Below are 13,041 nucleotides of genomic sequence, written 5' to 3' on the forward strand. Positions count from 1 at the left end.
TTAATTCATTCTGGTATTTTAATCCAACCATGATTCCCATCCCAAGACATTTGACCACATCATTATAATACCAGTTAATAGTTCATTCTCCATCACCTTTGGACACACACATGTTCTTCATTTAAAAATAGAGCCATAGTCAATGCTGTATATATAATATATTAACAGGTCTATACTGACTGATTGCCAACAATGGATACATGTTTTAAACATAAAAAACAAACCAAACAAAAAACGGTGCTGATCTGGGATCAGTTTAGCCACCAGGACTGGGGGACTGGGCCTGTTTCCACAAAGCTTCTCAGAGCAGCAGTGCTGATCTAGGATCAGTTTAGCCACCAGGACTGGGGGACTGGGCCTGTTTCCACAAAGCTTCTCAGAGCAGCTGTGCTGATCTGGGATCAGTTTAGCCACCAGGACTGGGGGACTCGGCCTGTATCCTCAAAGCTTCTCAGAGTAGATCTAGTATGGAGTGATGTCATAATGTAGGATCAGTTTTGCCTTTTAGCTCATAATGAATCAAATTATATGGACAGGTTGGAACCTGATCCTGGATCAGCACTCCAACTCAGATGCTGTGGATACAGAGACAGATCCCACTACAGTAGGCTACTAAATTACTGTTGTAGTGTAGAGAGAGAGAGAGGAGAGAGACCTCAGGGTGTCTGGGTCTATAGAGGGGTAGAGGAGGAGACCTCAGGGTGTCTGGGTCTATAGAGGGGTAGAGGAGGAGACCTCAGGGTGTCTGGGTCTATAGAGGGGTAGAAGAGGAGACCTCAGGGTGTCTGGGTCTATAGAGGGGTACAGGAGGAGACCTCAGGGTGTCTGGGTCTATAGAGGGGTACAGGAGGAGACCTCAGGGTGTCTGGGTCTATAGAGGGGTACAGGAGGAGACCTCAGGGTGTCTGGGTCTATAGAGGGGTAGAGGAGGAGACCTCAGGGTGTCTGGGTCTATAGAGGGGTACAGGAGGAGACCTCAGGGTGTCTGGGTCTATAGAGGGGTACAGGAGGAGACCTCAGGGTGTCTGGGTCAATAGAGGGGTACAGGAGGAGACCTCAGGGTGTCTGGATATATAGAGGGGTAGAGGAGGAGACCTCAGGGTGTCTGGGTCTATAGAGGGGTACAGGAGGAGACCTCAGGGTGTCTGGGTCTATAGAGGGGTAGAGGAGGAGACCTCCTTTCTCTATCCAAAATCTGAGAAAAGGGGCTGACCTCAACACTATAGGCAGCTGTGGTCGCCGGCCCACCACGACCAAACCACACTGACTAAACAGTGTCCCCTCTGACAAGCTCTGCCTGTCTGTCTGCCCTTCTCTCTGCCCATCTGTCCCTCTCTGCAAAATGTAAAATACCTATCCAGGCGATGTAAGATCTGGCGTCAGCAACATCTGAACAGAGGAACACACCCTCTAACTGATGACATCACAATGTGGTGATGACGCAGTCCTTTGAACATTCTAACTGATGACGTCATAGCAACTTGACGCAAGCCAAATTGATGACATCACAATAGGCTAAATATGGTCCTATAAGAAGGGTCCTTTTAAAGGGGCTCCCAGACTCCGTACCATAGCATTACAATGAATAGAGAACCTCTATCCCAATTCAAAGACAATCCTGTGGGTTTTACAGCTACTGGTCTGTTCTACACGAATTCTAATCCTGTCCTCTTCAATTTAACCCCTGGGGTACCTCCTCTCCTCACTTCCCTGAATGAGATGTCTCCATGGCGACACCAGTGTTCGCTAATCCCTCCTTATGGGATATAGTTCCCGTTTCCGTGTAGTTCCCATATCACACGGCACCAAACGGGTCATATTACAGTAATCTGGGAATAGTGGAGCAGACAGATTAGATTAAGCTCATTAACATCGCACGCGCGCACACACACACACACAATGTGGAGACCAGGAGTTACACACACCACTCTGAAACAGAGAGAGAGAGAGAGAGAGAGAGAGAGAGAAAGCCATTGAAGGACTTTAAAGACTATAGTGAAGGCGGCAGGGTTTTGGTAATAATCGGTAGTGTTTTTGTTTTCAAGTGCAAATAAGCCTTTCTCTGTCCTGCCCTGCATTCTGTCTTCATGTCACTATCAATCTCACAGGATCCCATTCTGCCAGTGTTCCTCAATGGTGCCCTATTCCCTATATTTGTCCCTATGGGCCCTGGTCTAAAGTAGTGCACTATATAGGGAACAGGGTGCCATTTGGGAGGCAGGTCTATTTAATTCAAATGGGTTCTTCTTCCTAACTGATTGAATGAATGACAATACAAAGTAAAGAGCAGAGTAAAAGGAACAGCATTAGTGGAGGAGCAGAGAGGAGCAGAGAGGAGCAGAGAGGAGCAGAGAGGAGCCGAGAGGAGGCAGAGAGGAGCAGAGAGGAGCCGAGAGGAGGCAGAGAGGAGCAGAGAGGAGCAGAGAGGAGCAGAGAGGAGGCAGAGAGGAGCCGAGAGGAGCAGAGAGGAGGCAGAGAGGAGCAGAGAGGAGCAGAGAGGAGCAGAGAGGAGGCAGAGAGGAGGCAGAGAGGAGCAGAGAGGAGCAGAGAGGAGCAGAGAGGAGCCGAGAGGAGCAGAGAGGAGCAGAGAGGAGCAGAGGAGTGGCAGGAAGATGTTGAAGGTGATTGGCTGTGTGTCTGTGTGAGGAACATAACAGTACTCCAGACAACTCTCCAGTCCCTCTGTCCTCCTCTTCTCAGACCAGGCGTTTCCTCTTGAGAGATTCCAACTGACGAAGGGAGAGAGAGAGAGAGGGGGGGGGGGAGGGGAGAGGGAAGGGAGAGAGAGAGGGAGGGGAGAGGGAAGGGAGAGAGAGAGGGAGGGGAGAGGGAAGGGAGAGAGAGAGGGAGGGGAGAGGGAAGGGAGAGAGAGAGGGAGGGGGGAGGGAAGGGAGAGAGAGAGGGAGGGGGGAGGGAGGGAGGGAGGGAGAGAGAGAGAGGGAAAAAATGAGATGGGGAGAGAGAGGAGAAGGGGAGTGAGAAGAGACGGGGAGAGAAGGAGTGGAGATGAGAGTGAGAGAAAAAGAGAGGGAGAGGTGAGGCAGGGAAGGAAGGAGTGGAGGTGAGGAAGGAAAGGAAAGGAAAGAAGAGGAGGTGAGGGAGGAAATGAGAGGAGGTGAGGGAGGAAAGGAGATGGGGAGAGAGGAGGGCAAGGGGTAGGTGTCAGATACAATTCAAACTAAATGATATTACACATCACATGGTGCTCGTATACACGATGTGGTCCGATGAATACAGGCTGTTTAAACAGGCAGTCAGTTCTGATCTTTTGACACTAATTGGTCATTTTTGTATTTTTATTTTGACCAATCAGATCAGATCTTTTGCCAATAAAAAGTCAAAAGATCAGGATTGGGCTGCCTGTGTAAACATACAGTCATATATACACTCATATGTACAGATTATTAGGTATATCCATCTAGTACCAGGTCAGACCCCCGTTTGCCGCCAGAACAGCCTAAATTCTTTGGGGTGTGGAATCGTTGCTAACGTGTGACAGGAAGACATTCCCCCCACCATTACACCCCCAGTCTGTACCGTTGACACCAGGCAGGATGGGGCCATGGATCCCCCCACCCCCAGTCTGTACCGTTGACACCAGGCAGGATGGGGCCATGGATCCCCCCACCATTACACCCCCGCCCCCAGTCTGTACCGTTGACACCAGGCAGGACGGGGCCATAAGACCCCCCCACCATTACACCCCCAGTCTTTACCGTTGACACCAGGCAGGACGGGGCCATGGATCCCCCCACCCCCAGTCTGTACCGTTGACACCAGGCAGGATGGGGCCATGGACCCCCCCCACCATTACACCCCCAGTCTGTACCGTTGGCACCAGGCAGGATGGGGCCATGGATCCCCCCACCATTACACCCCCAGTCTGTACCGTTGACACCAGGCAGGACGGGGCCATGGATCCCCCCACCATTACACCCCCAGTCTGTACCGTTGGCACCAGGCAGGATGGGGCCATGGATCCCCCCACCCCCAGTCTGTACAGTTGACACCAGGCAGGATGGGGCCATGGACCCCCCCACCATTACACCCCCAGTCTGTACCGTTGACACCAGGCTGAATGGGGCCATGGACCCCCCCACCATTACACCCCCAGTCTGTACCGTTGACACCAGGCAGGACGGGGCCATAAGACCCCCCCACCATTACACCCCCAGTCTGTACCGTTGACACCAGGCAGGACGGGGCCATGGATCCCCCCACCATTACACCCCCAGTCTGTACCGTTGACACCAGGCAGGATGGGGCCATGGATTCCCCCCACCATTACACCCCCAGTCTGTACCGTTGACACCAGGCAGGACGGGGCCATGGATCCCCCCACCATTACAGATGGACGTTTCTGAGATACTGGATCCGGCGTACCTGGCACCAACGACCAAACCACGCTCAGAGTATCTTAGGTCACTAGTTTTGTCCATTGTAACGTTCAATGGAACAGTAACTGAATGCCTCGATGCCTGTCTGCCTGTTTTATATAGCAAGCCCTGGACAGGTGGCTCACTGTCTGTAGGAGCTGACCATGTCAGTGTACCTAACACTGTCTGTAGGAGCTGACCATGTCGTTGTACCTAACACTGTCTGTAGGAGCTGACCATGTCAGTGTACGAGGTGCTGTACCTAACACTGTCTGTATATAACAGTGTTTACCTCAGTCTCCACCATCTTCAGCCGTCCCAGAGCGTCCTTAGCAGCATCCTGAATAGGCAGAGGGACAGACACGTTACACACAGACAACACAGACAAACACGCCGGAACACAAACACACAACCCTGACCCTTTGCTCACCCTGTTGCCTTGGCTGGAAAACCTCTTCACTGACTCAGCAAGGCCCTGGGCAAAACGCTGCAAAATATTCTCATACTCTACAGAGAGACAGAGAGAGAGAGGGGGGAGAGAGAGAGAGATGGATGGAGAGAGAGAGAGAGAGGGGGAGAGAGAGATGGATGGAGAGAGAGAGAGAGATGGATGGAGAGAGAGAGAGAGATGGATGGAGTGAGGGAGATGAGAGAGGGATGGATGGAGAGAGAGAGAGAGAGAGAGAGAGAGAGAGAGAGAGACAGAGAGAGAGAGAGAGAGAGAGACAGATAGAGAGAGAGATGGGTTGAGGGAGAGAGGGATAGAGAGAGATGGATTGAGGGAGAGAGATGGGTTGAGGGAGAGAGAGGGATGGAGGGAGGGAGAGAAAGGGATGGAGGGAGGGAGAGAGAGAGAGATGGATTGAGGGAGGGAGGGACAGAGATAAATATATAGAGGAGTATGTTGAGCCTCTCTCTAGCTGGGCTTTCTGCCACTGCAGCCTGTGTGTGTGTGTGTGTGTGTTACCTGACAGTAGAGTAGGGGAGCCTCTCTCTAGCTGGGCTTTCTACCACTGCAGCCTGTGTGTGTCTGTGTGTGTGTCTGTGTGTGTCTCTGTGTGTGTATCTGTGTGTGTGTTACCTGACAGTAGAGTAGGGGAGCCTCTCTCTAGCTGGGCTTTCTGCCACTGCAGCCTGTGTGTGACCTCCTTGTGTTGCTGTACCAGGTCAGACGGAGGATCCCGCCTACTCTTCCTGTAATCACCAATCTGACGGACACACAGGGTGATCGACATCATCTTAGACCAATCACAGCATAGATTGGCTACCTCCAATTCTGAACAGACCTAGATTAAACGTTCCCACGGAGACGAGGAGAGGAAAATGAAAGATAGATAGAGAAGAAGAGAGAATGAAAACACACCTGTCTCTCCAGTCTCTCCTTATCGTAGTGCAGTAGACTGAAACTGTGGAGTTTATACTGGGGAGGGGAGTGGCTGGACTGGTTAGACTGCTTGTTCCTCCCATTGTCACTCTTTGGTTTGGAGCGAGGAGAGGGGCCCTGGGGGGGGGGGGGGGCTTTAGTTAGACTGGTATTAATATATCATGTTAACTCTGACAGAGACTATACCCCTACTAGTCCTGAACAGTCCAAAAGGTAGGTCTCTCTCTCTCTCCCCCTCATCTCTCTCTCTCCTTACCTGTTGTTCTCTCTCTCTGTCGGGGGTGGTGATTGGTTCAGGGTCGAGGACCAGCCATCTCTCTCTCTCCTTACCTGTTGTTCTCTCTCTCTGTCGGGGGTGGTGATTGGTTCAGGGTCGAGGACCAGCCATCTCTCTCTCCTTACCTGTTGTTCTCTCTCTCTGTCGGGGGTGGTGATTGGTTCAGGGTCGAGGACCAGCCATCTCTCTCTCCTTACCTGTTGTTCTCTCTCTCTGTCGGGGGTGGTGAGTGGTTCAGGGTCGAGGACCAGCCATCTCTCTCTCTCCTTACCTGTTGTTCTCTCTCTCTGTCGGGGGTGGTGATTGGTACAGGGTCAAGGACCAGCCATTTCTCTGTGGTGATCTGAAGCTGTGCTCCTCCCAGCGGCTCCCGAATCTTCACCCTCACCTCCAGCTTACCCCCCGTAGCCTTACGACCATCCAACACCTAGCACAACACAGACAGACAGAGAGACAGAGACAGAGGGGGAGAGACAGAGACAGAGAGATGTATGAGCATGTCTAAGTGAAAACATGTGTGTGTGTGTGTGCGCATCTGTGTGTTAAAACTGTGTGTGTGTGTGTGTACAGTATATCTGTGTGTGTGTGTACAGTATCTGTGTGTGTGTGTGTGTACAGTATCTGTGTGTGTGTGTGTACAGTATCTGTGTGTGTGTGTGTGTGTGTGTGTGTGTGTGTGTGTGTACAGTATCTGTGTGTGTGTGTGTGTGTACAGTATCTGTGTGTGTACAGTATCTCTGGGTGTGTGTGTATCTGTGTGTGTGGGTACAATATCTGTGTGTGTGTGTGTGTGTGTGTGTGTGTGTGTGTGTGTGTGTGTGTGTGTACAGTATCTGTGTGTGTGTGTGTGTGTGTATCTCTGTGTGTGTTTACCTCTATAATCTGTCTGATGTCACATTGGTTCTCCAGTGAGTCCAGCTTCAGCTGAGCGTTCCCCAACACTTTGTCCCCCTTGAACAGACCCCTACACACACACACACACACACACACACACACACACACACACACACACACACACACACACACACACACACACACACACACACACACACACACACACACACATTAAAATCTATTGATGCACCGGTGCGTCAAACTAAGTGCCATAATAATAAAATCCCCATCATCTGTCAGTTGAAGTTAGAGAGATCTCTTTTCTATTTAATTGGATGCGTCTCAATCCACCAATGGCGGCCTTTCGAATCTGTGGTGGGAGGAGCTACAGCGGTGTTTGACGGCAGGTAGTCTAGTGGTTCGAGCGTTGGACTAGTAACCGAAAGGTTGCAGATCGAATCCCTGAGCTGACAAGGTAAAAATCTGTCATTCTTCAAGACAGTTACCTCACTGTTCCCCGGTAGGCCGTCATTGTAAATATAGCATTTGTTCTTAACTGACGTGCCACGTCAGTTAAGACTAAATGACTATTGTAGCTGGAAATAGCAGATTTTTTATGGAATATCTACAGAGGCCCATTATCAGCAACCATCACTCCTGTGTTCCAATGGCACCTTGTGTTAGCTAATCCAAGTGTATCATTTTAAAAGGCTAATTGATCATTAGAAAACCCTTTTGCAATTATGTTAGCACAGCTGAAAACTGTTGTTCTGATGATTAAAGAAGCAATAAAACTGGCCTTCTTTAGACTAGTTGAGTATCTGGAGCATCAGCATTTGAGGGTTCAATTACAGGCTCAAAATGGCCAGTAACAAAGAACTTTCTTCTGAAACCCAGTCTATTCTTGTTCTGAGAAATTAAGGCTATTCCATGCAAGAAATTTCCAAGAAACTGAAGATCTCGTACAACGCTGTGTACTACTCCCTTCATAGACACAGCAAACTGACTATAACTGTATCTACATGTATGAACCAGGTCTGGTGTGTCTGGTGTGTTAACCAGGTCTGGTGTGTCTGGTGTGTTAACCAGGTCTGGTGTGTCTGGTGTGTTAACCAGGTCTGGTGTGTTAACCAGGTCTGGTGTGTTAACCAGGTCTGGTGTGTCTGGTGTATTAACCAGGTCTGGTGTATTAACCAGGTCTGGTGTGTTAACCAGGTCTGGTGTGTCTGGTGTGTTAACCAGGTCTGGTGTGTCTGGTGTGTTAACCAGGTCTGGTGTATTAACCAGGTCTAGTGTGTTAACCAGGTCTGGTGTGTTAACCAGGTCTGGTGTATTAACCAGGTCTGGTGTATTAACCAGGTCTGGTGTATTAACCAGGTCTGGTGTATTAACCAGGTCTGGTGTATTAACCAGGTCTGGTGTATCTGGTGTGTTAACCAGGTCTGGTGTATTAACCAGGTCTGGTGTATCTGGTGTATTAACCAGGTCTGGTGTGTTAACCAGGTCTGGTGTATTAACCAGGTCTGGTGTATCTGGTGTGTTAACCAGGTCTGGTGTATCTGGTGTATTAACCAGGTCTGGTGTATTAACCAGGTCTGGTGTATTAACCAGGTCTGGTGTATTAACCAGGTCTGGTGTATTAACCAGGTCTGGTGTATTAACCAGGTCTGGTGTGTTAACCAGGTCTGGTGTGGTTAACCAGGTCTGGTGTGGGGTTTGTACCAGGTCTGGTGTGTTAACCAGGTCTGGTGTGTTACCAGGTCTGGTGTGTTAACCAGGTCTGGTGTATCTGTGGTGTATTAACCAGGTCTGGTGTGTTAACCAGAGTCTGGTATATCTGGTGTATTAACCAGGTCTGGTGTGTTAACCAGGTCTGTATATTAACCAGGTCTGGTGTATTAACCAGGTCTGGTGGTGTCCTGGTGTATTAACCAGGTCTGGTGTATCTGGTGTATTAACCAGGGATGGTTTATCTGGTGTATTAACCAGGTCTGGTGTATTAACCAGGTCTGGTGTATCTGGTGTATTAACCAGGTCTGGTGTATTAACCAGGTCTGGTGTATTAACCAGGTCTGGTGTATCTGGTGTATTAACCAGGTCTGGTGTATTAACCAGGTCTGGTGTATCTGGTGTATTAACCAGGTCTGGTGTATTAACCAGGTCTGGTGTATTAACCAGGTCTGGTGTATCTGGTGTATTAACCAGGTCTGGTGTATTAACCAGGTCTGGTGTATTAACCAGGTCTGGTGTATCTGGTGTGTTAACCAGGTCTGGTGTGTGTGTCTGGTGTGTTAACCAGGTCTGGTGTGTGTGTCTGGTGTGTTAACCAGGTCTGGTGTATCTGGTGTGTTAACCAGGTCTGGTGTATCTGGTGTGTTAACCAGGTCTGGTGTGTTAACCAGGTCTGGTGTGTTAACCAGGTCTGGTGTGTGTCTCTGATCTCACCCCTTGTGGATGATGTCAAACTTGATGCCTTTGGCCTGGACGACCCTCTTGAAGCCTCTGTGTTGACGGTTGATGTTCAGGTTAAACTTCTCTTTAAACTCTGGACTGTTGCTGTTCTTCACTGTACTGGTCTTATCCCTCTGGGCCTCCTCCTGCACACACACACACACACACACACACACACACACACACACACACACACACACACACACACACACACACACACACACACACACACACACACACACACACACACACACACACACACACACACACACACACACACACACACACACACACACACACACACACACACACACAAACCAAAGACAGAGTATATTTTAGTGGATCTAAGTGGAAATGTGTGTATGCAAAATGGTTGTGTGCTGCGTGTATGTGTAGTGAGTGTGTGTCTTACCATACTAGGAAAAGGAAACTCAAAGCGCACACTGGTGTCCAGATCACTGGCAGAGACTCCTGAGAAGAGGGATGAGAAGAGAGAGACATCAGAAGAGAGAGAGAGACATCAGAAGAGAGAGAGAGACATCAGAAGAGAGAGAGAGACATCAGAAGAGCGAGAGAGACATCAGAAGAGAGAGAGAGACATCAGAAGAGAGAGAGAGACATCAGAAGAGAGAGAGAGACATCAGAAGAGAGAGAGAGACATCAGAAGAGAGAGAGAGACATCAGAAGAGAGAGAGAGACATCAGAAGAGAGAGAGAGACATCAGAAGAGAGAGAGAGACATCAGAAGAGAGAGAGAGAGATTCAGAAGAGAAGGGGATCAGGAGAGAGGGGTCATCAGAGAGGGGTCATCAGAGAGGGGCCAGCAGAGAGGGGTCAGCAGAGAGGGGTCAGCAGAGAGGGGTCAGAAGGAGGCACATAAAGTTCAAAACAACACACCTGATGGAGCAGGTAGATTGATGCCCTTCACGATGTACAGCGTCATCTCATTGGCTGTCAGGTCAGGATACATTCTACAACAGACAGAAGACAGATCACTTTCCTCCTGCTTTGTATATACAGTGCCTTGCGAAAGTATTCGGCCCCCTTGAACTCTGCGACCTTTTGCCACATTTCAGGCTTCAAACAAAGATATAAAACTGTATTTTTTTGTGAAGAATCAACAACAAGTGGGACACAATCATGAAGCGGAACGACATTTATTGGATATTTCAAACTTTTTTAACAAATCAAAAACTGAAAAATTGGGCGTGCAAAATTATTCAGCCCCTTTACTTTCAGTGCAGCAAACTCTCTCCAGAAGTTCAGTGAGGATCTCTGAATGATCCAATGTTGACCTAAATGACTAATGATGATAAATACAATCCACCTGTGTGTAATCAAGTCTCCGTATAAATGCACCTGCACTGTGATAGTCTCAGAGGTCCGTTAAAAGCGCAGAGAGCATCATGAAGAACAAGGAACACACCAGGCAGGTCCGAGATACTGTTGTGAAGAAGTTTAAAGCCGGATTTGGATACAAAAAGATTTCCCAAGCTTAAAAAATCCCGAGGAGCACTGTGCAAGCGATAATATTGAAATGGAAGGAGTATCAGACCACTGCAAATCTACCAAGACCTGGCCGTCCCTCTAAACTTTCAGCTCATACAAGGAGAAGACTGATCAGAGATGCAGCCAAGAGGCCCATGATCACTCTGGATGAACTGCAGAGATCTACAGCTGAGGTGGGAGACTCTGTCCATAGGACAACAATCAGTCGTATATTGCACAAATCTGGCCTTTATGGAAGAGTTTCAAGAAGAAAGCAATTTCTTAAAGATATCCATAAAAAGTGTCGTTTAAAGTTTGCCACAAGCCACCCGGGAGACACACCAAACATGTGGAAGAAGGTGCTCTGGTCAGATGAAACCAACATTGAACTTTTTGGCAACAATGTAAAACGTTATGTTTGGCGTAAAAGCAACACAGCTCATCACCCTGAACCCACCATCCCCACTGTCAAACATGGTGGTGGCAGCATCATGGTTTGGGCCTGCTTTTCTTCAGCAGGGACAGGGAAGATGGTTACAATTGATGGGAAGATGGATGGAGCCAAATACAGGACCATTCTGGAAGAATGACACCTGATGGAGTCTGCAAAAGACCTGAGACTGGGATGGAGATTTGTCTTCCAACAAGACAATGATCCAAAACATAAAGCAAAATCTACAATGGAATGGTTCAAATAAACATATCCAGGTGTTAGAATGTTCAAGTCAAAGTCCAGACCTGAATCCAATCGAGAATCTGTGGATAGAACTGAAAACTGCTGTTCACAAATGCTCTCCATCCAACCTCACTGAGCTCGAGCTGTTTTGCAAGGAGGAATGGGAAAAAAATTCAGTCTCTCGATGTGCAAAACTGATAGAGACATACCACAAGCGACTTACAGCTGTAATCGCAGGAAAAGGTGGCGCTACAAAGTATTAACTTAAGGGGGCTGAATAATTTTGCACGCCCAATTTTTCAGTTTTTGATTTGTTAAAAAAGTTTGAAATATCCAATAAATATTGTTCCACTTCATGATTGTGTCCCACTTGTTGTTGATTCTTCACCAAAAAATACAGTTTTATATCTTTATGTTTGAAGCCTGAAATGTGGCAAAAGGTCAAAGTTCAAGGGGGCCGAATACTTTCGCAAGGCACTGTATGTGTGTGTCAGCGATGTATTTTTATATGAATGTTAATTGTATAATATCATTCTGACTTGACAGTGTTGAAGGTCCTCAGTGTGGTATTAATATGGTAGTAACAGTATAGTACTAGACAGTGTTGAAGGTCCTCAGTGTGGTATTAATATGGTAGTAACAGTATAGTACTAGACAGTGTTGAAGGTCCTCAGTGTGGTATTAATATGGTAGTAACAGTATAGTACTAGACAGTGTTGAAGGTCCTCAGTGTGGTATTAATATGGTAGTAACAGTATAGTACTAGACAGTGTTGAAGGTCCTCAGTGTGGTATTAATATGGTAGTAACAGTATAGTACTAGACAGTGTTGAAGGTCCTCAGTGTGGTATTAATATGGTAGTAACAGTATAGTACTAGACAGTGTTGAAGGTCCTCAGTGTGGTATTAATATGGTAGTAACAGTATAGTACTAGACAGTGTTGAAGGTCCTCAGTGTGGTATTAATATGGTAGTAACAGTATAGTACTAGACAGTGTTGAAGGTCCTCAGTGTGGTATTAATATGGTAGTAACAGTATAGTACTAGACAGTGTTGAAGGTCCTCAGTGTGGTATTAATATGGTAGTAACAGTATAGTACTAGACAGTGTTGAAGGGTCCTCAGTGTGGTATTAATATGGTAGTAACAGTATAGTACTAGACAGTGTTGAAGGTCCTCAGTGTGGTATTAATATGGTAGTAACAGTATAGTACTAGACAGTGTTGAAGGTCCTCAGTGTGGTATTAATATGGTAGTAACAGTATAGTACTAGACAGTGTTGAAGGTCCTCAGTGTGGTATTAATATGGTAGTAACAGTATAGTACTAGACAGTGTTGAAGGTCCTCAGTGTGGTATTAATATGGTAGTAACACTATAGTACTAGACAGTGTTGAAGGTCCTCAGTGTGGTATTAATATGGTAGTAACAGTATAGTACTAGACAGTGTTGAAGGTCCTCAGTGTGGTATTAATATGGTAGTAACAGTATAGTACTAGACAGTGTTGAAGGTCATCAGTGTGGTATTAATATGGTAGTAACAGTATAGTACTAGACAGT

General features: G+C 47.6%; 1 protein-coding gene across 4 annotated transcripts in view; it reads right to left on the reverse strand.

Annotated features, from left to right (window-relative positions):
* Positions 1-13,041, reverse strand: part of LOC109880353 (coiled-coil and C2 domain-containing protein 1A) — a 27,458-nt gene continuing 14,417 nt past the window's right edge. The window contains exons 18-29 of one of the 4 annotated variants that reach the window (XR_004206514.1): positions 10,219-10,292; positions 9,735-9,793; positions 9,317-9,468; positions 6,911-7,001; positions 6,309-6,464; positions 5,740-5,877; positions 5,458-5,584; positions 4,807-4,883; positions 4,669-4,716; positions 2,661-2,729; positions 696-1,829; positions 1-655 (exon numbers count right to left, since the gene is read on the reverse strand). Coding sequence is in view for 3 of the 4 variants with exons in the window: in XM_031811220.1 (XP_031667080.1) it covers positions 2,697-2,729; positions 4,669-4,716; positions 4,807-4,883; positions 5,458-5,584; positions 5,740-5,877; positions 6,309-6,464; positions 6,911-7,001; positions 9,317-9,468; positions 9,735-9,793; positions 10,219-10,292 (955 nt within the window). In the remaining variant the exon portion in view is untranslated. Of the gene's footprint in view, positions 2,730-4,668; positions 4,717-4,806; positions 4,884-5,457; positions 5,585-5,739; positions 5,878-6,308; positions 6,465-6,910; positions 7,002-9,316; positions 9,469-9,734; positions 9,794-10,218; positions 10,293-13,041 lie in introns of all 4 variants that reach the window. The other 3 variants (XM_031811220.1, XM_031811219.1, XM_031811221.1) reach the window with 3 other exon arrangements.

The sequence above is a fragment of the Oncorhynchus kisutch genome, unplaced genomic scaffold (assembly GCF_002021735.2).
Source record: "Oncorhynchus kisutch isolate 150728-3 unplaced genomic scaffold, Okis_V2 Okis01b-Okis20b_hom, whole genome shotgun sequence".
Classification (NCBI taxonomy): domain Eukaryota; kingdom Metazoa; phylum Chordata; class Actinopteri; order Salmoniformes; family Salmonidae; genus Oncorhynchus; species Oncorhynchus kisutch.